We start from the raw sequence: 19,803 nt of genomic DNA on the forward strand, positions 1-19,803 counted from the left end.
AGTTGTAAGCAATTTATCTGGTACCAATTTTCCCTTTTATCTTTCAGCGTCAAGAGAAAGCCAATCAGGTTCATCAAAACAGAAGAAAAAGGCTAAGTCCCAGCAATACAAAGGACATAAGAAAAGTGGGTCACCACATGGTGTTTATATACATTTCCTAAATTGTTAACCTGTTGGGGTCACGGTATTTTTGCACAGAAAATGATACCCCTGTGAGAGCTGATGACTGTGCATTGTGTATTATGCTTAAAGGTGCAGTATGCCATAAAAGGCAAACATTTGCAATAACGAGAAACACATATTTTAATTGACAGAAAATGATTACCATAATATTTATATAACATACATGGTAAAGAATAGAGTATACAAGTGATTCTTGAAATAATATGTAAACCTCCTGGAAATCAATTCTTTTTTTAAAACTTTTTTATTAAAAAATTTTAAAAGCAGATGCTTGTTGCTTATAGTAGACTTGGAACCTAAAAAACCCAAGACTCTTATAAACCAGAACTCTAGAACAATACTTAAAGTAAATTCAAATTGATGGCTAACAAAGTCAAGCTTAAGAAAATTTTTTAAAATATGGTTTCTATATTTTACCTTACAATGAATGATTATTGGGATTAATAGCCAAAATAGTACAAAATATATTAATAGCTCTATCTGATTCTTTTAAAATCTTTTTTCTCCACCATAGAAAGCCACAGATTCTCTTCATGAAGATGGTCATGGAATATTTCATTCTAAGATAAGATTGTTTTCATGTAAAGATATTTTTAAAAGTAAAAAGTACATTTGAAGATAAAAGCTAAATCAGTTTTTTTCCAGCTGACGTACCATAAGTTCAAATAAGTACTAATCTGTCTCATTAGCAACCAGGAGACTGAAGAAGCATAAAAAATCAGTATACCCTAACCTTCCTGATATAGTTGTTGGTTTATAATTCTTTCATTGGGGAATTTGAAAGCTTCTACCAGCCACTGCACTGGTGCTTTTAATTCCCTCCAGCACAAAACCTGGGCCAGCCTCACAGTAGTGGTGGCTTCTAGGCCTGTCACTTACCCTTTCTTATAGGCATAAGCCTCCCATAGGCCCAGAATTATTTTGCCCACTAATTGCTTGTCACGTTTGATACTCAAACTGTAGAGAGTATTCCCAGACCAGGCAGGCCAAAGTGATTTCCCATTTATCAGGAAATTGTTAGGGGGAATTCAATGGAAACTTTGTCAGTGGACTAACAGTGGTAGAGGTGATCACTAATTTTCTGTAAGGTTAATTTTCTAACACAGGCTGCTTCAGCTGTCTTTTCCCTTTCTATGGACAAGACTGAGATTTCAGAATTTTCTTTCCAAGATGTTGAGTTAAGAATGTTTTTTATTACTCAGTGGTTATATGACGATACTTGTCACAGATAATTTCTGAGCATTATATACACAATTCACATGCTTCCCTCTGGTATGTGACTCTTGCAGGCTTTTTTTGTGGTTTATGGAGCTTGATGATTTTGAATTAATGGGCTAGGGACATGGGAAGAAATGTGAAATTAATGAAGTGATAATATCAGTACCCCAGTTTTTAGTGACATTTAGAGAAAGAATTGAGCTATAAACGTATGTGTTCTTTAACATTTTAATAGCTCATATTGTGGCTTCATCTCTAATGTATTTAAACATCCTTCAGATGCAGAAGGAAGAGAGCTATAAACTCAGGATCCCGCATTAGTAAACCTGTGGGGCCAGATGTATTTTAGAATTCAGAATTTTTTGGATTTTGGAGAAGTACAGTGTGTGCAGCACATATTAACACCCCTTGCAGACTCTGGAGCATTTTATGAAGCAAAGTATATTTAAATATTTACATTAAATGGACCAAATAAAGATTATAAATAGTATGACCAAGTGAGATCTGGTTTTGTTACCAGAGTTTTACAGAAACTTTGCATTTTGGAATTGTGGTGCCATGTGAGTGAAGAAGAAGCTGTCTTCATTATAAGGGATCGTTTGCTCCTTTTATTTTTTATGGTAGTCAGCAAATCATTTGTTAGAAATGTTTCCCACAAAACTTTACCTACATGAATAAGAAAGAATTTGGGGTCCAGAAACCTAAGTCATCCATTACACCCAGATTTGTATCTACAGCAGACCACAAAACCTTGCCTTTGTTTGAACTTCGCCTACAGGTTATTCTACTCTGGCTCCGCTGTTTTCTCCGGACAGCCCCTCGGTCTTTCTGTACCTAGAGTCATCTATGGGCGTATTTGAGGCAGTGCTTATTGTTTACAGAAATAGACAGCTGATTGGCTTCATTATTTAGTTCTTTTGTAATGAGCTGTGTTTGTGCTATAAAGGGATAACCAACCAGTGCTTTAAAAAAATAAGTCCTATTCTGCCAAGAGGTTCATATAGACTGTTGTGTGCATGTGATCTGTCCAGTCTGAAAAGCCTTTCTTTCTCAAGGTTTAGTTATTCTAGAGCCAGAAAACCTGTGCAGATTTCTGTCATCTTGGGAGCTATTAGAAGTAGTGGAGAGTTAGAGGTTCTCCTTGCATTTTTACCTATAGGTGTATAGTACATTAGAAAATTCTAAATGATTCCTGTGCGTGATTTAGGTTTGGCAGTTGAGTGTGTACACACTGGTAGCTTAGTTTCCAGATCATTTTACATAGGAATACTGCCTGACTTAAATTTATGTTTTAGTCCTGATTTTGTGAAGCATTATTTTTTATTGCCCTTGCCGGGGTGATTTGTATACTCTGGAAGAAAACAGATACAATTTATAGTCACAAATATATGTAAGTATTTTTCCGTTGTCAGCCTGACTAATGCAGTATGCTTGGTTGTTCAATATTTGCAAAGTTTGGAATATCTTCTTTTTTGTTAGTGAAAGCATTATATAGATTTTTGAAGGCTTAATGTTTTCTTATGAAACTATAAGCAAAGGGTGTTTCAAAAGAAATAAGATTGCTTAAGAACTTGCAGGCAACAAGATTTAAATTTTAGAATTGCTCTTCAGAATAAGAATTATGTTTTCTAAAATAGTGTTATTATAAACCAGAAGTTAGGGGAGCACATTTCATATCAGTAAAACCCCGCCATCCAGATAATACAGTAAACTATTTGATTTCTCCCTGAAGGTCAATGTTTGGGCAGTGAACCGCTACCCCACAAGTAGGGTCATAACACCCTCTCTTTCTTGTATAGAATTTTCAACTCCCCTGAAGCTAAAATTTATTTGAGAGTCAGGAACCAGGATTACCAGACTCTCAGAATCTAGAGATAATCTCCCCCGTCGTCTACCCCCAACACACACACACACCCCTTGTTTTTAGAAATACCAACCATGCTTGCATAGTTAGTTCTGTTCTCAGTATCCTATGCAACACAGCTTTCCTAGCCATATAATGCACTTTTCTTGCCACGCTTGTAAGTAAAAGCTTACTTTAGTTTGACTTGATATTTAGAGAGGAAGATGCCAATTGGGAAGAAGCCTGTCAGTTTGTCGAGCCTGCCCATGACAGGTGGGGTGCGGAGGAGCTTCTCTGGTGACGAAGAGTTGACTCCTCCTCCATATCGAACCCTTCCAGCACAGACAGCCCCGGAGGCCCCCCCACCTCCCAGCACTAGCCGAGAGTTCAGGCCCAGCCTCAAAACAGGTAACTAGTTACATCAGCACCTCAGGTACTGCAGAGGGTCGAGTCTGGGCAGGGTGGTGGGAGACAAAGCATGGTCCGGCATGACAGGTGCTGACTCATTAAATTTTTCTTTTTTTTCAACTAAAAAAATTCATTTTCACTAGTTCTTGGTAGTCACTTCACTAAGATGAATCATCGAGGAAGGGAGATTTTTTAGTTTTGTTATAAACCATTTCTGAGCTTCGAATTAGGGTCAAGTTACAATTTCAGTTTGTGGAATTGTGAGACAACTTGGACTAGTTCATGGTTTCATTAAAATAGTTGAACATCTGCATTACAGAGTTCTGTGTGACTTGACCTGGCAGAGAAATGTGCCATTAGGGATTGGTCTGATTAATCAAATCCAAAGAGGAGGCTTCGGTCATAGCATTCCATAGCGTCTCATTGTCTCATGCATTACAAAGGATGTGTTTTGTGTTTCAGTGTAATTTTGGTTCTGGTAGTAACATTTACCACAATCTTTAGTTGAATAGCATGGACTTGGAAATGCAATACCTGTATAATTTTGGTGTTGAATTTGAGTGAAATTTATTTCCATAATTTCATGTTCATTTATGTACAATGATTAATTAAGTATATTATACTTAACTTGAATTTTAATTGGTCAGGCCAAGCTGGTAGATTGTAAGGAAGACTGCAAAAGGTTCTGCCCTTTGTAATTGCCAAGAACAAATATATTATCATAGACTATCAGAAACACTTCACTTGCATGTGATGAACTTTAGTAGACGCAAGAACAGATGAGATAGCTTGAAAACCAAAGTTGTGTGTGCCTTGGCATATATCCTGCCACATCCTAACTGTTGCTTTTATGTATTTATTTAAATATATCTTTATTGATTTGAATATATCTTGATTTCAGAGAGAAGGGGAGAGAAAGATAGAAAGAAACAACAATAATGAGAGTCACTGATCGGCTGCCTCCTGCACTCCCCCTACTGGGGATCGAGCCTGCAACCAGGGCATGTGCCCTGACCCAGAATTGAACCACGATCTCCTAGATCATAGGTTGATGCTCAAAGGCTGAGCCATGCCAGCTGGGCCTAACTGTTGCTTTTATCTTTTTTTTTTTTTTTTTTGCCTAACTGTTGCTTTTTAACCAGATTGTTTTATCTAACCAGCATTGTTTAAAATGCCTTTTGAACATTGAAAACTCAGGTGGGACCTGATCTCTTCTCATTCCTCTGTTTGCTAATTTATTTGCAAACAAATTGGTTAGTTGGTTGGTAATATTTTTGCACCTCAAGTTACTGGCCTTTTTTCTTTTTTTTCTTTTTTTTCCATTTTAAGATGTGTTCTTTAGCTTTTGCCTCCCTAACAGTGTTATTAGTTCATCTTGATCCTTCCAAGTCTGTTTTCTCTGATACTCTTTATCTAGAGGAAATTGTTATATATCTATATCTATATACATATCTATATATATGGAGAGAAAGAAAAAATAGAACTGAAAATCCAAGTTTATTTGCTCTTTAATGGAAAAGACTTCAAAGTCTAAAGAACATTACAGTTTTCTTTGTCTCTTTAATTTTTTCTTTTTGTACTTGTTACTTATGAAATAGTCTTCTTCAGCCTAAGTAATTGCCTATCAATATTGTGAGCTCTGGATATATTTGAATTTTTATTGGATTTTAGATGTATTGTCTCTAAACATTAGACTGATTTTGGAGACTAGTGTCACATTTTGTGAGAGGTTACTGATTCGTGTAAAATAGAACTTGACTTCTAGGATTGACAAAACCCAGGAACTTAAGAGTAGATGCATGGGATGGAGACCACAGGCCTCAGATGATTCTTTCTTCCACCATTGTCTATAGTGTCTTCTGAGCAGGGGCACATCTGTGGGACTGGTGTGATTTTACACTGGTGAAACTGTAGGGACTACGATATCTCTAACTATGTAAAAGCTACAGTTGGTTAGCTGTTGAGTTTGTTATATTTATGGACTTTGTGATTTCCATTAGCTTATCTCCTGAACTGTTAGTGATCAGAGTCAGCAAAGTGACTTCCTTTTAAAAATAGAGCTAAGAAATGCATTTGTGTAGAAAGCGAATTGTAGCCACAGGATCTATTTTATTTCGTCCATCCTTCATTGAGAATAAGACCTGGAAAGGAGAAATGATTAGTGTGAAGATATCAGGCAGACTTTAGTTTAGGTTCCATTAAAACAAAAACTGCATTAAAACATTCCACATCTGAGTGAATGTTTCACCTTTATCTTGAGTTACTTTTTTTTAAGCACATTGTTTCCATATTTAACATGAGTAGAAGCATAATCCAGAAATTTGTTGTTAATAGTAAATGCACATAGTTTCAGGATGTGCTTTATAATCTCAATTTACCTTTCTTGCATTTAAAAAATAAACATCTGTTTGACTGGAACATGTTTGGTCTTGAAGCACGGTAATTCTTTTATCATTCATTTAGCCATCTGATCATCCTATAACAAGGTATTATTTTAATCAACCTTTTATTGTGGGTACTGCACCTTTAATGAAACTTGGGTTTTTCTTTTCGTATGTTTATTTTCATGGTATTGTTCAGATGTCCTTAACAATTAATGCATGTTGGTTCAATTTGAAGCATTTTTATTATATTAAATAATTTTTTAAAGAAGGAAAACCGCACAGTCTTGTTTGCTTTACCTTCCAGCAGTCTGACTGGTATTTGTTTTGTTATTGTTATAGGTATAGTGTATTCGCTTTTCTGTCTTTGGGCTATTAAGTTTTTTAACATCATTACCAAAACAAGTAACAAAGTGAAATAAAAGGAATTGGCATCTCTGAAAAGATTATTCTTTAAATTATTAAATAAGATGTCAAAGCATTATTTTTGAAACTTATCCTTTGTAACTAAAATCAGCATGGGATTTTTCTGTGACCATATTTGAATACGGTACATCATGGTGACACTATGGAATTACTACTTTATGACAACTTAGTTGGCTTACTATTTATCTAAACAGAGTCCTTATTCTCCTCAGAAATTAACTTTTTTTCTGTATAAGCAGTTCTTAATTTACATTCCATATATGTGCATCTCCTCACTCCAGTTGTAATAAAAAGATCCAAAGTGGAGGATACTGAACACTTTTCCCTGTTTTGGAGCCAGTGCCTGCAGGAAGCAAGCGGGTGTACTCAGTGACTCAGGCACACAGGGATAGGTGTGTGGGAGCCCTTTGCTGCCGCAGCTGAAGTGACAGCAGCCAGTCAGCTCCCACTGCTCATAACCCTTCAAGAATGCTAGTCTCATGTTGCCAGGGTTTTATGTGAAATCTCTTGGTTTCAAAATACTCATGCAAGTTTAAAAGAACCATGAGACATGGGTAAGATGGGGAAAGCACAGTTTGTTACCTCAGATTTAGCAGATCTGTGTGAAGAAGTTTAGCATTGCTCACCATGGGATTAGATTCCAGTGAGTAAACTAGCATAGGAGATCGCCTGTCCTTTCAATTATTTAAAACTTGACCAACTCGATTTTAGTTAAACAGTAACTTTTTAGAGGTTGGTTGGTACTAAGACTTGTTTTTAACACTTAGCTGAGATCTTTTCTTTTTCCTTTTTAAGAGAAACATCGGTCAGCTGCCTCCTGCACTCACCCTGACTGGTGATCAAACCTGCAACCTAGTTATGTGCCCTGACCAGGAATTGAACCTGTACCATTTGGTATATGGGACGACAGTCCAACCAGCTGAGCCACACTGGCCAGGACTGAGATCATTTTTATTTAAAAGTGAGGATGTAGTTTTTTAGAAGGGAGGAGTTCTGTAGGAAGTAAGGAGTAGACCTCAGGGAAAGGAATCAGGGCAATCTGAAGTTACAGGGTAATTGTATTGAGGGACAGTAATTTAAGTTTATAAAAAGAGTTAGCAAAATCTCAGAATTAAACAGCCTAAAATTTTTGCGTAAAACTAGTGCTGGGCCCTGGCCAGTGTGGCTCGGTTGGGCTTCGTCCTGTGCAATGAAAGGTTGCTGGTTCATTCCCAGCCAGGGCATATGCCCAGTTTGCAGGTTCGATCAGTAGGGGGCGTGCAGGAGGCAATCTGTGTTCCACTCACATTGATGTTTTCTCTTTCTCCTGCTCCCTTCCTCTCTCTCTAAAAATAAATAATTTATTTTTTTAAAGACAGGTGCTGGGCTCAGCAAAGAAAAAATTCTTTGTCTTCATTCTTGCCCATGCATTAGAAAGAGGCCTTCTGTCATTAGAAATTCTGACTAGTATGACTTGAGTGGCTACCCAGAAGTCTAAACCCCATTGAAACAAAAAGAATTGTCCATAAAAATAAAGATCAATTAGAATGTGACCTATTCATAAATTGAGGACTGCCTATACTGTTGGTTTCTTGTCAATAAAAAGCAAGTCATCAGATATGAACTCAGGCAATACGGCTGTTAAGGGATCCCACTGGTAATGCTAGCCATTTTACACCAATGATTTTCTCATTGCTGATGCCAATAAATTTTTATTTTACCTAAAATGATGAAGTTGTCCATGATTTTAGTTTTACTATGTGTTTAATATCAGTTTAATATTTGTTTAATAAGTTATTTATTTTATGTGTATATGATTCATATTCCATTATAGATAATATTTTATATTTGTAATGTTTTTTAACTTTTTAATATCAGATTTATATCTCTTCTGCAGGGAGTCTTTTTAGTAAAGGTACTCCTTGGAGTAAAGATTATTTTAAAGTCATATTTATTGTGTTGTTACTTATTAAGTATAGTTCAGGACCATGCAAGAAAATACATCATTGTTTGTATAGACATTGACATAAAAGTGAATACTTAACCATAAGAAAAATTCTAATTCTTTTAGTAAAATTAGCAATCCCTGTTATCTTTAGTATTTTGTTGAAGATGGCCATTAGGCAGTGGCCAGTATGTACTATTGTTCTATTTTGGAATTTTCCTTTACTGCTAATACACCTTGAAAATTAAAATTACTTAAGTGCTTTTACTTAACTGTAAAGCTGGTGGAATATGAAGATTAAAATCAATCTGAATATTCTAGAAAGGCATAATATCCCATACGTTTATCTCTCTTGTGCAGTGACTACATTGCAGCTGAAGGAGGAGTTGATAGATGGAGAGGACTATAATTTCCTCCAAGGAGCATCTGATCAGGAAAGCAATGGCTCTGCCAACTTCTACATCAAACAAGAGCCCTGAGGCGGCTTCGAAACTGAGGGTGGGAGGGGAAGACTTTTACACGGGACTGATTTGTAATCAATCCAGCTGTACAGCGGGGCTATTCTACTGGGACATTTTGCTAAACAGAAAATTTCAGTTCCAGATTTTTCAGGTGGGTGGGGAAACTATTTTAGTCGCGGGGGGAAATTTTTCAATTTATAAAGATGGACAATTTTTGTGTTGTATTTGAAGCTTTTGAAAGAATTTTGTAATATTTTACACATTTGGATTTATGTGCATTGTTAACAAGAACTGAAATTCTAACTTTTTTGGTAAGATTAAAGTTTAGGTAGCAGGATTGAAGGAAATGATTTAAGAAGGATATAGTTGTAAATGCAAGTGAACTGTCAATACAAATGAACCTTTTTGGTACCTGTTGGGAGATTTGGGGATTTTAGAAGTTAGGCCAGTCACATCTCCAGCTTCCTTTGCTGCAGAAATATGCAACTGAACCCCCTCATGGAGGGTTCATCACCACATGGATCATGGAAAGGGTAATTCTGCTTGTCGGCATTTTATTGCAGCCCATTTTAAATGTTTGTACAGAAATGTTTTTCATTCTGTGAACATTTATTTGGAGTTCTATATGAAACTGGAAGAACTCTGGATACTTTTATATGTTCTCCTTTAGTTAAAAAAATGATTAAAATGATCCTAACACTAAAGTGTTAAACTGGAATGGTTGACAACATATACAGGATGTCAGTGTACATGTTGAGGTGTTGGGGGAAAATGCAATATTGCTCCAAGTTTATTTCATTTTCCTTTCTAAAAAGTACCCCACAAAAGGGATTCTGATTAGCTCTCTGCCACTTCCCTCCGTCTATGAGATAATACTTGGTATAACCACACCCCAAAACAGATGTTCTGTATTACCAGGAGAATCAAATTCAAAGTTACCTAAAGCCGAAATAAGTTGAGATTTCAAAATCATTCCAGCTCTGCTTTTAACTATCCTGGATTTGTTAGAAAACTAATTTGAAAGAGAATTTAATTTTCTTAAAATTCCATATATATCTATATAGTATGAGCTGTCTTTATTTGTGTTCAGAATTAGTTTTAACAACTGATTTGGACCATTTTGAACATTCCCTGTTTTGAAATTCACACGGCTTCCTTTCAGAAAGGATCTAAGGGTAATTGGTGAAAGGTTTGCTCTCTGCATTTTCTAACTTTCTGAGTTGTGACTGAATGAGAGAGCTCTAGCGTTTACCAGTGAGGTTCATAAACTCAACTCTCAGGAATTTACTGCATCTGTTCTAGAAGCGCTTCTGGGTCTTAGCCTGGCCTCTTCAGAGTGGTAATGCTGACCGTCTCCTCTGGAATAGAGGTCAGGCTAATTAGAAATTAATCAAAATGATTAAACTACAGTCCTTCAACTTATGGAATGCTTTAAAAAATGTCAATGGAAAGCCCCAGGAGACCATTTTAGGTAAGATTTTTGTTTGAATTTTAAAATGCATAGAACATTAAAAACCAGCAATTTATTTTCTAAAATAATGCTCTACTTTTGGGAATACTAGCATTGGTAATACGCACAGGTTTACCTCATTCTATGCAAGAAGGGTTAATAACGTAAGGTTTTGTAGTTGCTACTGGAAGTAAAATTTGTTACTTTATAATGTAAGAATGTATGGAATTGCATGTCAACATTTCTTAATACTGACTCTTTAGGGGCATAAACGCAGATCATATCAACGCCAAGTTGATTCTCATGTGTCAAATATATGTGAACTCAGCTGTTAAATTACTGGATATTTATCTTAAACAACATTACTGAGAGGGACCTACTGTAAATGTGACATCCTCACACTTCCCAAATCTTTAACTTTTAAAGATCTTCCCATAAACTTAAAGCCTAGAAGACTTCCAAAGCAAGAGTTACAACAGTCTTTATTCTCAGACTCAGTGAATTAAACCCAGGACTCTGATTTCATGGTATGGGCACAAGAAGCCAGTTGTATGGCGTGCTCTACCAGTACCTTGGGCCGAGAGGCTCCATGGGGAACTGAGTAAGTCAGGAGGGATTTGATTTGGAGCCTGGTAATTAGTTCTGTGAAATGCTCATTTGTTTATAAGCTTCCGGTTCTAGAGCAAAACCAGGCTCTGAGTATTTTTTAATTTCCCGCCTATTCATGAAGGTGTTTCTTGTCTTGATCCCATCACCAACAGTTAAAGGTTGGTAAGGACTTTCTACAGTCTAAATGCAATCTGAAGCCCTAGTCATTGTTCAGACTCTGACTCCTCCTGCCAGTGAACAGAAAATAAGTCAGTGCAGAGGAGATTTATGTATTAGCCATAACTCCAGTTGTACAACTCAATAGCCCCATTATCTTTTACGGTTCAAAATGTACTGCTGACCTTGGGTTTGTTTTTGTTTTTGTTTTTTCCTGGTAGGATTATTTGGGGCTTTTGGTAGTTTAAACTCTCTAACCTTTTCTTTGCTGTGTATGAGGAAAGCTAAAGCTGTTATCAACTTCTTATTCTACGGATACTAACACGGGTTTTCAGTGTTTGTTTGTTTTTATTATTATTAATTTTGCGTGATGTGAATACCCTCTCCCATCAATATTTGTATTATGGTGCTATATATTTGGTAATGATTCTTTACTATTGGGAAGGGATTTTAAAAATACTGTGATTAAACTGGGTTTCTTCCTTTGATTTTCATATTTTAAATAAAGCCACAGTCATTTATACAAAAGAAAAGCATCTGTCCCTGGGCAAATCTTTTGAGGACAGAGGTCAAAGTAAACTGCATAAGGTTTTTACATCATTTCTGTATGTATTTGATATATAGACCAATATCTGTACAAATTTAATCTTTTATTTTCTTGGTAACTTGTGATCATTGAGAAAGTATTTGAAACTTTCTCAGGAAGTGTATATAATGGCGTGAAAAATTCTTCAGAGAAATTTATGTTCCTTTCATTTTTACCAAATTGCAGATTTTCAGCATGGATGTGAAAGCATTAAAATTATAACTTTGTGTACAAGATGAAAATAATTCACTAAATTTGCCCTTTTTTACACAAAATAAAATGTTAAAGTTAAGTTGTATTTGAGCAATTCTTTAGTACGCCTTGGTCTTTGAAAGGTCTCCTTCCCTTATTGAAGCTGCCGAGCGCCTTCTGTAAGCAGCCGGGCCCCTGGGAAGGTCAGGTGCGCCCCTGTGAGCCGGGCAGCAGGTGAGGCGCGTCCTGCTGGCCGAGTGGACCGGGGACCTGGGACCTGGGACCAGGGCGGGAGGGGGCGGCGAGGCCGCGGCTGAGCTGGGCTGTCGGCCGCAGCGGGGCAGCGGTGAGTGCGAGCCTCTTGGGGGATTTACTTTTGTTTGTTTGTTGTGTTTTAAATCCTCGTCTGAGAATGTTTTTTATTTAAGAGAGAGAAGGGGGGGAGACGATCACTTGATCAGTTGCCCCCTGTACACACCCCAACTCGGGATTGGACACCCGGGATCACACCCACAACCTGGGCACTGCCCCAATACAGGAATCGAGCGGGGACCTGTAGGTGTAGGGAGCGGCGTTCCGACCGACTGAGCCAAGCCTGCCAGTGCTGGTTTTTTGTTTTAATTTTTTTTTTAAGTTTTAACATTTTAATACAGATCAGGGTGGTGTCTGGTTCATTTCAGCTCCTTCACTGCCAAACCTGGAGGTAGGGACGGCTTCAGTTTCTCTGCCTTCTCTTTGTGATGACCAAGATAGAAAGCTGTCTGCTGCCTCGGACTTTAAACTTCTCGTTATCTTTATTTTTCTTGATACTGACAGATGAGGCATCCTTTCGCCTGGCTGTGAGCAGGAAGTTCTTGACTTCCTCATTTTGCAGCGAGGCGCAGAGACTGCGTGGCAGCACCTCGGATTATTCCCCCCTTCACTGGGTACCATCCAAGAGGCCAAGGGGTATTTAAATAACCGTAGCTGGAACATGGTGTTTCGGGGTTGGCTTGCTTGCTAGGAAACTTTTTTTTTCAAGCTCTGTTAACCTCTTAAGCAAAGTCCAAAGGAAGTAAATAAATTGTCCCAGCCAGCTGGTGCTGTTTACATTAAGAGGGAATGGAAAGACCTCTCCTCTACTAATGACCAACTCTTTAGAAAATTATTCAACTTCTGCAAAAGCAGTTTGTAGAGAATTTCATGGATGTAAGACAGTAATGAGATGGACTGGGTCTCTTCCGGGGTTAATTTCATCCCACTTTAGAAAAATGTAATGCATTCCAAGAAAAACAGATGTAGAACCCAGTTTCTGCCCATTTCCTACCTTAAATGGTCTCAACAGTTGCCCTCATAAGTTGGAATTCCCTAATAAGTTGGCTCTCATTTACTATCCCATGAGCTTTGAGATTATATATATATAATTTATTTTTTTTTTTTTTAGAGAGAGGAAAGGAGAGGGAAAAAGAAACATCTATATCTGCTGCCTCCTGCATATACCACCTACCAGGGATCGAGCCTGCAACTGGGGAATGTGCCCTGACCTGGAATCAGACCAGCAACCCTTCAGTGCACTGGACAGTGCCCTGCCAACTGAGCCACACTGGTCAGGGCTAACCTTAACTGACTTGAAACAAGAATCTTGACATTTTTTATACCAAGCAGTCAGTGATTTTGTCATTGTCGTATGTAGCAGTATGCATTAAAAGTGTAACACTGAGCCCAGCCAATGTGGCTCAGCAGTTGAGCATCAACCCATGAACCAGGTCAGTTTGATTCCCAGTCAGGGCACATGCCTGGGTTCAGGCTCGAACCTGGGTAGGGGGCGTGCAGGAGGCAGCCAGTCATTGACTCTCTCATCATTGATGTTTCTCTCTCCCTTTCCCTCTCTCTGAAATCAATAAAGATATATTTTTCTTTAAAGTGTAACACTGAAAAAAACAAAAACCAAAGGACAAAAGGTGTAACGCTGAGTCTTTCATATGGAAGTGGCATTTAACTTTTCACCAGTTTCCTAAGAGAAAACAGGTATTCATAGACCCACATATTTCTATAACCTCCCAATTTTTATGCCAGACTCTGGGTGATCAGTGCCATTTGGCATTTTAACAACTGCTAATCCAGGAAAATTAACATTGAAAACAGAGATGATGTATTTTGTAACCATTCACTGCTCTCGCCCAGGAAACAGGAATGATAAATATTTTACACCAGGGAAGAGAGAAAGCGGTAGGGTTGCACAGAATACTGTGTACCAGCAGGGGGCGAGGCACGAGGACAACTGCATTGCCATGATGCCCTCATTTTACAGATGTCTGTAGGCTTCCATTTCCTCATACATAACTTGCCCAATTTGCAGTCAACAAAAATATACGTCTGGATGACCATACGTTCCAAGTTTAAACAAATTTTTTATACAGAAATACATCAGCTACACTTAAAGCAGGAAACTACCCCAAAGTACCTACATCAGCTAAAGGGGTTGGCACATTTATTATGTTCATTACTTCCTTATTGGTTTCCTTAGATTTAACACTACCAGTGCCACACGTGGCCCTCTTCAGCCTCACTACTGCCCACCTAGAGTCTTGAAGTACATCGAGGTGCTGAGAAGGATCGTTCTTCCCTAATAAGCAGGATTAATTAGTTCTGGATAATGCTTTTCTAACCAGAAAACTAAGTCACTTCTTCCAGCTTAGTACCAAGTAAGCACAGGAGGCTGCACCCAGTTTCCAAAGGCTTTATTGGTAAATACGCGTTAGAAAAGATGGATCCTATTGCTTCCAAGTTAATGGAATGAACTATGGAGCCAAAGGGAACCGACTGATGCTTGTCCACCTCTTATTCATAGATCCAGTCAAAAGCACAAGGCTTGTAGTCAACCAGTTCTTCAGGCTTAAACCATAGGCCGATTTCTCTCTCAGCACTTTTGACTGAATCACTGCCATGAATGATGTTCCTAAGAGAGAACAAATACTAGTTACCACATTTCGAAGTGCAAAAGGCTGTTTAATGGATAAAGCAAAGGACAACCACTGCAGACCTTTTCAGCCAGATTTCCACTTAAAGCAGGAAACTACCCCAAAGTATTTCCGCTTAAAAGCAACTATAAAAGTACTTCATCCAAAACACTCCTTGGTTCAACTTTAGTATGCTTCCAAGTTTTCCCCCTTTGAAATAGTTGCTAGTGCCCTGGCCGGGTAGCTAAGTTGGTTGGAGCAGATTCCGATGCGCCAAGGCTGCGGGCTGGATCCCCAGTCGGGGCACATCCAAGAAACAACCAATGAGTGCATAAATAAGTGGGACAACAAACTGAAGTTTCTCTCTCCTTTCTAAAATCAATAAATTAAAAAAAATTAAAAAGTGCTCATACCCCAGGAATGCTGTGCCACAAAACATTCCTCCTCTAATTTTGAAAAATACAGGAACAGTCAAACGAACCCAGACCAAAACCTGAACTGGCTGTGATATATTCATTATCAAGGGCATTTTTCTGCCACATTTTCTTAACACTAATTTGCAAAGCCCAACCAAGATATTCATGCTTATTGGCAATCCCTTTATTCCACTGGAATCTCATAACTAATGTTTTTGTACAGATTTTGTATAGGTGAGGGGCCCAAAAGGTTAAGTGGCAGACCCATGGTCATAGTGCCACAAACAGGAAAACCAAGGCTAGAACCTGTCCTCTCCTGATACTCTGCACCTTCAACTGTCACATGCAGCTCCCTTGTGCAATGTCTTGGTTAAAATTTGAAGTAGCCTAGGGAAGTAGCTATTTAAAAACGCTTCCATCCAATGATAATTACCACCTAATTTAGAACTTCAAATTCTTCTCAAATTGGGATATGCCAAATAATGTTTCATAAGTGGCCCTCGGGACTTACCTGCCAACTTGAATGCAAAAGTCTCCGCGAATGGTGCCTGGCTTAGAATCTGCTGGATTGGTCTCCCCAAGCATCATTCTCCCCGTCTTCACCACATTCAGCCCCTCCCAGACCTTGTGAGGGGAAAGGACTTGCATCAGGTCTGCCATTCAGAACAAACATTTACCCCTGCCCCGAACAGCACACATCAATCAGACCAATCAGTGACCTGAGTATCAGCTAACCCCAGGAGACAGTAGGGGGCCTAGATAAAATACTCCATCTGGGATACAGGGACAAAGTCTACCCAACTGGGCAACTTCCCAGTCTAGCTGAGAGGAAGACTGCTGAAGAATCCTCATGCAGCACAAACACCGAGATGGTGATGAGAGGGGAGCGAAAAGTGACGGAACTGGAACAGGATTGGCGGGAAGCGCGTCCCAGAACACTTAGAGCAAGGGATGGCGAAAACTGACAAGAAAGGGGAAAGAGTATTCCAGGGAGAAGCAAAGAAGAAAAGGTCATCCTCACAGAACAGGAGGAAATAGATCTCTCTTCTCAACAATTTCAGTGGCTCCCTATTGTACCCTCTACTTCTAGTCTCTTCACTCCCAATTGGACATTAATGCCACAGGAAGAAATAGATTGCTTTGTTTCTAGCTTGGGGTTACACAGAATGTTCTCTAAGCTCTGATTCCCCTTCCTTTCTCCTCCCAAGCTCCTAGTTGCTCTGTTAACTAAACTCCAGCAGGCTCCATCTGTAAAACAAGGAATTAGCTGGGGGAGTAGCTGGGGAAGACGTCTAAAGAAAATGACACAGTCACTGACCAAGGCCGGTTACTGTCAGCCCTTATTTTCCTTGGTTTCCCTTCCTCCCCCCAAGCACTTACCATGGCCACCACAGGCCCCGAGTTCATGTACTTCACCAGCCCAGGGTAGAAGGGGCGGTCTTTCAGGTCAATGTAGTGCTGCTTCAGGAGGTCCTCAGAGGCCTGCCATTGAAGAGAAGGCACCAGTTGGCAACTAAACAGCAAAAGGCCCAAATATGGCTCCATCCCCTTCTAAGAACCTCCCATTAATATGGTAGCTTCTTTAAAAGTCCAATTTAGTATTTCAGCCCACATTCATAAGGTGTGTCTATTTAAAAAAAAAAAAAAAATCACCCGGCCAGGTGTGGCTCAGCAGTTAAGCCATCTACCTAGGATCCAGGCGATCAGGGTTTGATTCCCGGTCAGGGCACATGCCCAGGTTGGGGGCTCGAGCTCCAGTCGGGGGTGTGCAGGAGGCAGCCGATCAATGACTCTCTGATCATTGATGTTTCTCTCTCTCCCCTTCTCCTTTCCTCTCTCTGAAATCAATATAGTAAATTATATTAAATTCAAAAATCCCATCCAAACCATGAAACTGACCCTATTTTATACCAAAAGATTGTTCTGCTCATGACAACACCCTCATAATGTCAATGACCTTGTGGATGCCACAATCCTTAAGTAGATGGTTTGAGGCTCTAGATCTAGGGAGGTAAGTGTTGGATGCAATTGAAAGAAATACGCCAGATGGAAGGTCCTAGCAGACTCCGCCGGCCCTTCACAATGCCCGCTGAAACATCGTAGATGTTAACGGGGAGCATTCTCCTCTTCACTGATGGGCTTGGTTAAAACGTCAGTACTTAAATACTTATCCCTTAGGGCCAGCTCTGTGCGCCCTAAGTTTAACGTGGAAAACACCGTCACTGCCCTACGCCAAAGGGAGCCTGCGGAGAAAGGGCCGAGGAGGGGACAGCCCACCTAAAACCTCAATCATCTCAGCTGCCAGCGAAAACAAGAGGGTCCCAAGCCTCCCATCTGGGCTCGGGTGGACCCACGTGCGCCAGGGGCCGGGGCCGGGACCCGGGACGCCCGCTTTCTCCGCTCTCTGCTGCCCCCCTGCGACCGCCCGGCAGGTGACTGTCCCCGGCAGCCCCGGCGAGGAAGCCGGTCGGGGCAGGAGTCACGTTACCTCCGCTTAACCTTCCCAAGGGCGTCAGCGCTCCCGGGCCTCGGGGCGGGCGCGGCGGGCCCGAGGGCACAGGGATTCCCTCGGGGGTGGAAGCAGCAAAAGTGGGGAGAAACCCGGCTGCGTTGAGACGAGGCGCAGACCAGACCCCGCCGGGGCGCAAACCCCCCCGCGGCCGAGCTGCTGAGGGAGAAGGGGAGGGGGGCGCGCACCCGAAGGAACTTCATGGCCACGAGGCGGAACCCCTTCTGCTCGAAGCGCTTGATGATGTCGCCCACCAGGCCTCGCTGCACGCCGTCCGGCTTGATGGCGATGAAGGTGCGCTCCGTGTTGGCCATGGTCCTGCGGGCGAGCGGGCGGGTCAGGGCCCGGAGGCCACGCCGACACCGGCGGCGCCGGGACCCTGTGGCCGCCCCGGAGCCCACGTGGGTGCGCCCGCCCCGCCACCCCACCCTCCGCGGGCGCACCAGCCCCGCCGCCGCAGCAGCTGCGCGACACGTGGCCGCCTCCGCCCCGCCGGCCCGCTGCCCCTCCGTCCCCGCGGAAGGGCAGGGCCGGGGTCCCGGGGCGCAGAGCCTGCGGGCCCCGCTCGCAGCCGGCGCAGGGGACAAGGGGCGCCCGAGGCGGGGAGCCGCCCTGCGCGACGCCAGCGGGTGAGGGGGCCGGGGGACGGGAAGGGGAAAGCGCCCCCGTCGCCTTACGGAGAAGCGGGAGGGCGGACGGCGGCTGCTGCGCTGCGGAGGCGGAGCGGAGACCGGCGGCGACCACCGGAGCGGGAGTCAGCGCGGAGGAGGGGCGCGCGGCGGCCACACCCCGAGGGCGCCGCCGTCCAACCCGCGAGCCGGGCGGCGCCCGAGGCCTCTGCCCACGCCCCGGGTTCGCGAGTGAGGGCTCGGGGCAGGAAGTGGTTTCTTCTCCACCTAGAAGTCCCACGAGTGGAAGGAGGCACGTCCAAATCCAGCTCCCTCTCCCCCACGCACACGCAAACCTGCTCCTGGTCTTGAGTTCCCGCCCCGATCAACACCATCTGCTTTCACCCAGAACTGAGCTTTCTTTCCTCCCTCTCATGCACCCCCAGTCCCGAGCCTTCCCGGCGGTGAGACCCCGTTTTCCCCTCCCTGCCCGTTGCTGGAGCCCTGGTTCGAGCCCTCCGCCTGCCTCGCCCGCACTGGCAGCCTCCCGGGGGTCCTTCCCCTAACCTCCCCCGCAGGGCGCCCTGCTCCGACACCCCCCTGACGCTCCATCCTGCTTGGCTGCCCCCCTGCCTGGAAGGGGGCATTCCAATCCCTTAGCAAGGTACCCCCTGCTTTCCACAGTGCGCCCCGCCCCCACCTTCCCAGCCCCAGGAGATGACGCTCCCTGCCCCTGCCCAGCCTGATAGTGGGGTCGGGCTATCTGAGACACACCCTTGACAAGATTCTAGACTCACAGAAATCAGGCCTGTCACATTTGCAGACAATCCCCACATTCTCTCCCCACCCTTTGGTGGTTGGTGCCCAGCTTCCCTGGGGGAGTCAGCGAGCCCCTCGGTCAGAGTCCCCCACCCCCCACCCCCGTGTCTGTCCTCAGGGCGGTGAGCTGAGGACGGGAACGGTGTCAATCACCCCAGTGGTCTTGGCACTGTACTTATAATCTGTACTCTTAGGTGAGCTGTTTGCCGCTGGTCTGGTCACTACTGATACCTCCTTATGGCTCAGTAACCACCTCTGCCTTTCACCTCTCATTTTCTTGCTGGAACTGAGTCCCTGGACAATCTCCAGGATGGTAGCCTTAGCACTATCACCAGCCCTACCTCTACTCTTTTTTCAGCTTTATTGAGGCATATTTGACAAGTAAAATTTGTATGTATTTAAGATATACGATTAGATGTTCTGATAAACATACAGGGGTGGGGAAAAGTAGGTTTACACTTGTTCATATGGAAAAAGACATGCAGGTTATGATTATTACAATAATTATTATAAACATTGTTTCATGCTCACAACTGTAAACCCACTTTTGCCCAGCCCTGTATATACTGTGAAATGATCACCACCAAATATAACCATTACTTATAGTTACTTTTTTTTTTTGGTGTCCAGTGCAAACATGTAAGATCTACCCTCTTAACAAATTTTTTTTTGGTC

The 19,803-nt window shown here is 42.0% G+C and overlaps 2 protein-coding genes and 1 pseudogene across 10 annotated transcripts in view; 1 reads left to right on the forward strand and 2 right to left on the reverse strand.

Moving 5' to 3' along the window:
• MBTD1 (mbt domain containing 1) overlaps nucleotides 1–11,937 on the forward strand; it is a 45,491-nt gene extending 33,554 nt beyond the window's left edge. For 7 of the 8 annotated variants that reach the window (XM_081160925.1, XM_081160922.1, XM_081160920.1 and 4 more), the window contains 2 exons: nucleotides 48–125; nucleotides 8,744–11,937. In XM_081160925.1, the coding sequence (XP_081017051.1) occupies nucleotides 48–125; nucleotides 8,744–8,862 (197 nt within the window). In that variant the 3' untranslated portion in view covers nucleotides 8,863–11,937. Of the gene's footprint in view, nucleotides 1–47; nucleotides 126–3,460; nucleotides 3,653–8,743 lie in introns of all 8 variants that reach the window. The other variant, XM_081160926.1, reaches the window with a different exon arrangement.
• A 571-nt stretch (nucleotides 11,938–12,508) lies between these two features.
• Nucleotides 12,509–13,497, reverse strand: LOC308568788 (large ribosomal subunit protein eL38 pseudogene; annotated as a pseudogene). Its single transcript has 2 exons — nucleotides 13,475–13,497; nucleotides 12,509–12,724 (listed from the first exon to the last, which is right to left on the reverse strand). The product of its transcript is annotated as a large ribosomal subunit protein eL38 pseudogene (transcript).
• Nucleotides 13,498–14,541: 1,044 nt separating this feature from the next.
• LOC308569270 (nucleoside diphosphate kinase B) lies at nucleotides 14,542–18,741 on the reverse strand. Its single transcript, XM_081162951.1, has 5 exons — nucleotides 18,379–18,741; nucleotides 17,890–18,019; nucleotides 16,573–16,674; nucleotides 15,704–15,816; nucleotides 14,542–14,775 (listed from the first exon to the last, which is right to left on the reverse strand). The coding sequence occupies exons 1-5, from the start codon at nucleotides 18,702–18,704 to the stop codon at nucleotides 14,658–14,660; spliced, it is 789 nt and encodes a 262-aa protein (XP_081019077.1). The 5' UTR covers nucleotides 18,705–18,741; the 3' UTR covers nucleotides 14,542–14,657.
• Between the last annotated feature and the right edge of the window lie 1,062 nt (nucleotides 18,742–19,803).

This window comes from Miniopterus schreibersii, assembly GCF_964146895.1.
Source record: "Miniopterus schreibersii genome assembly, chromosome: 16".
NCBI classification, from domain to species: domain Eukaryota; kingdom Metazoa; phylum Chordata; class Mammalia; order Chiroptera; family Miniopteridae; genus Miniopterus; species Miniopterus schreibersii.

Coding starts and splice junctions, on each gene's coding strand:
- LOC308569270 (XM_081162951.1), bottom strand. CDS start 18,704: ATGGTGTTGATCGGGGCGGGAACTCAAGACCAGGAGCAGGTTTGCGTG. Junction 18,020..18,378: donor GTCCGCCCTCCCGCTTCTCC/GTAAGGCGACGG, acceptor GCTCGCCCGCAG/GACCATGGCCAACACGGAGC. Junction 14,776..15,703: donor TTTTGCATTCAAGTTGGCAG/GTAAGTCCCGAG, acceptor GTTCTCTCTTAG/GAACATCATTCATGGCAGTG.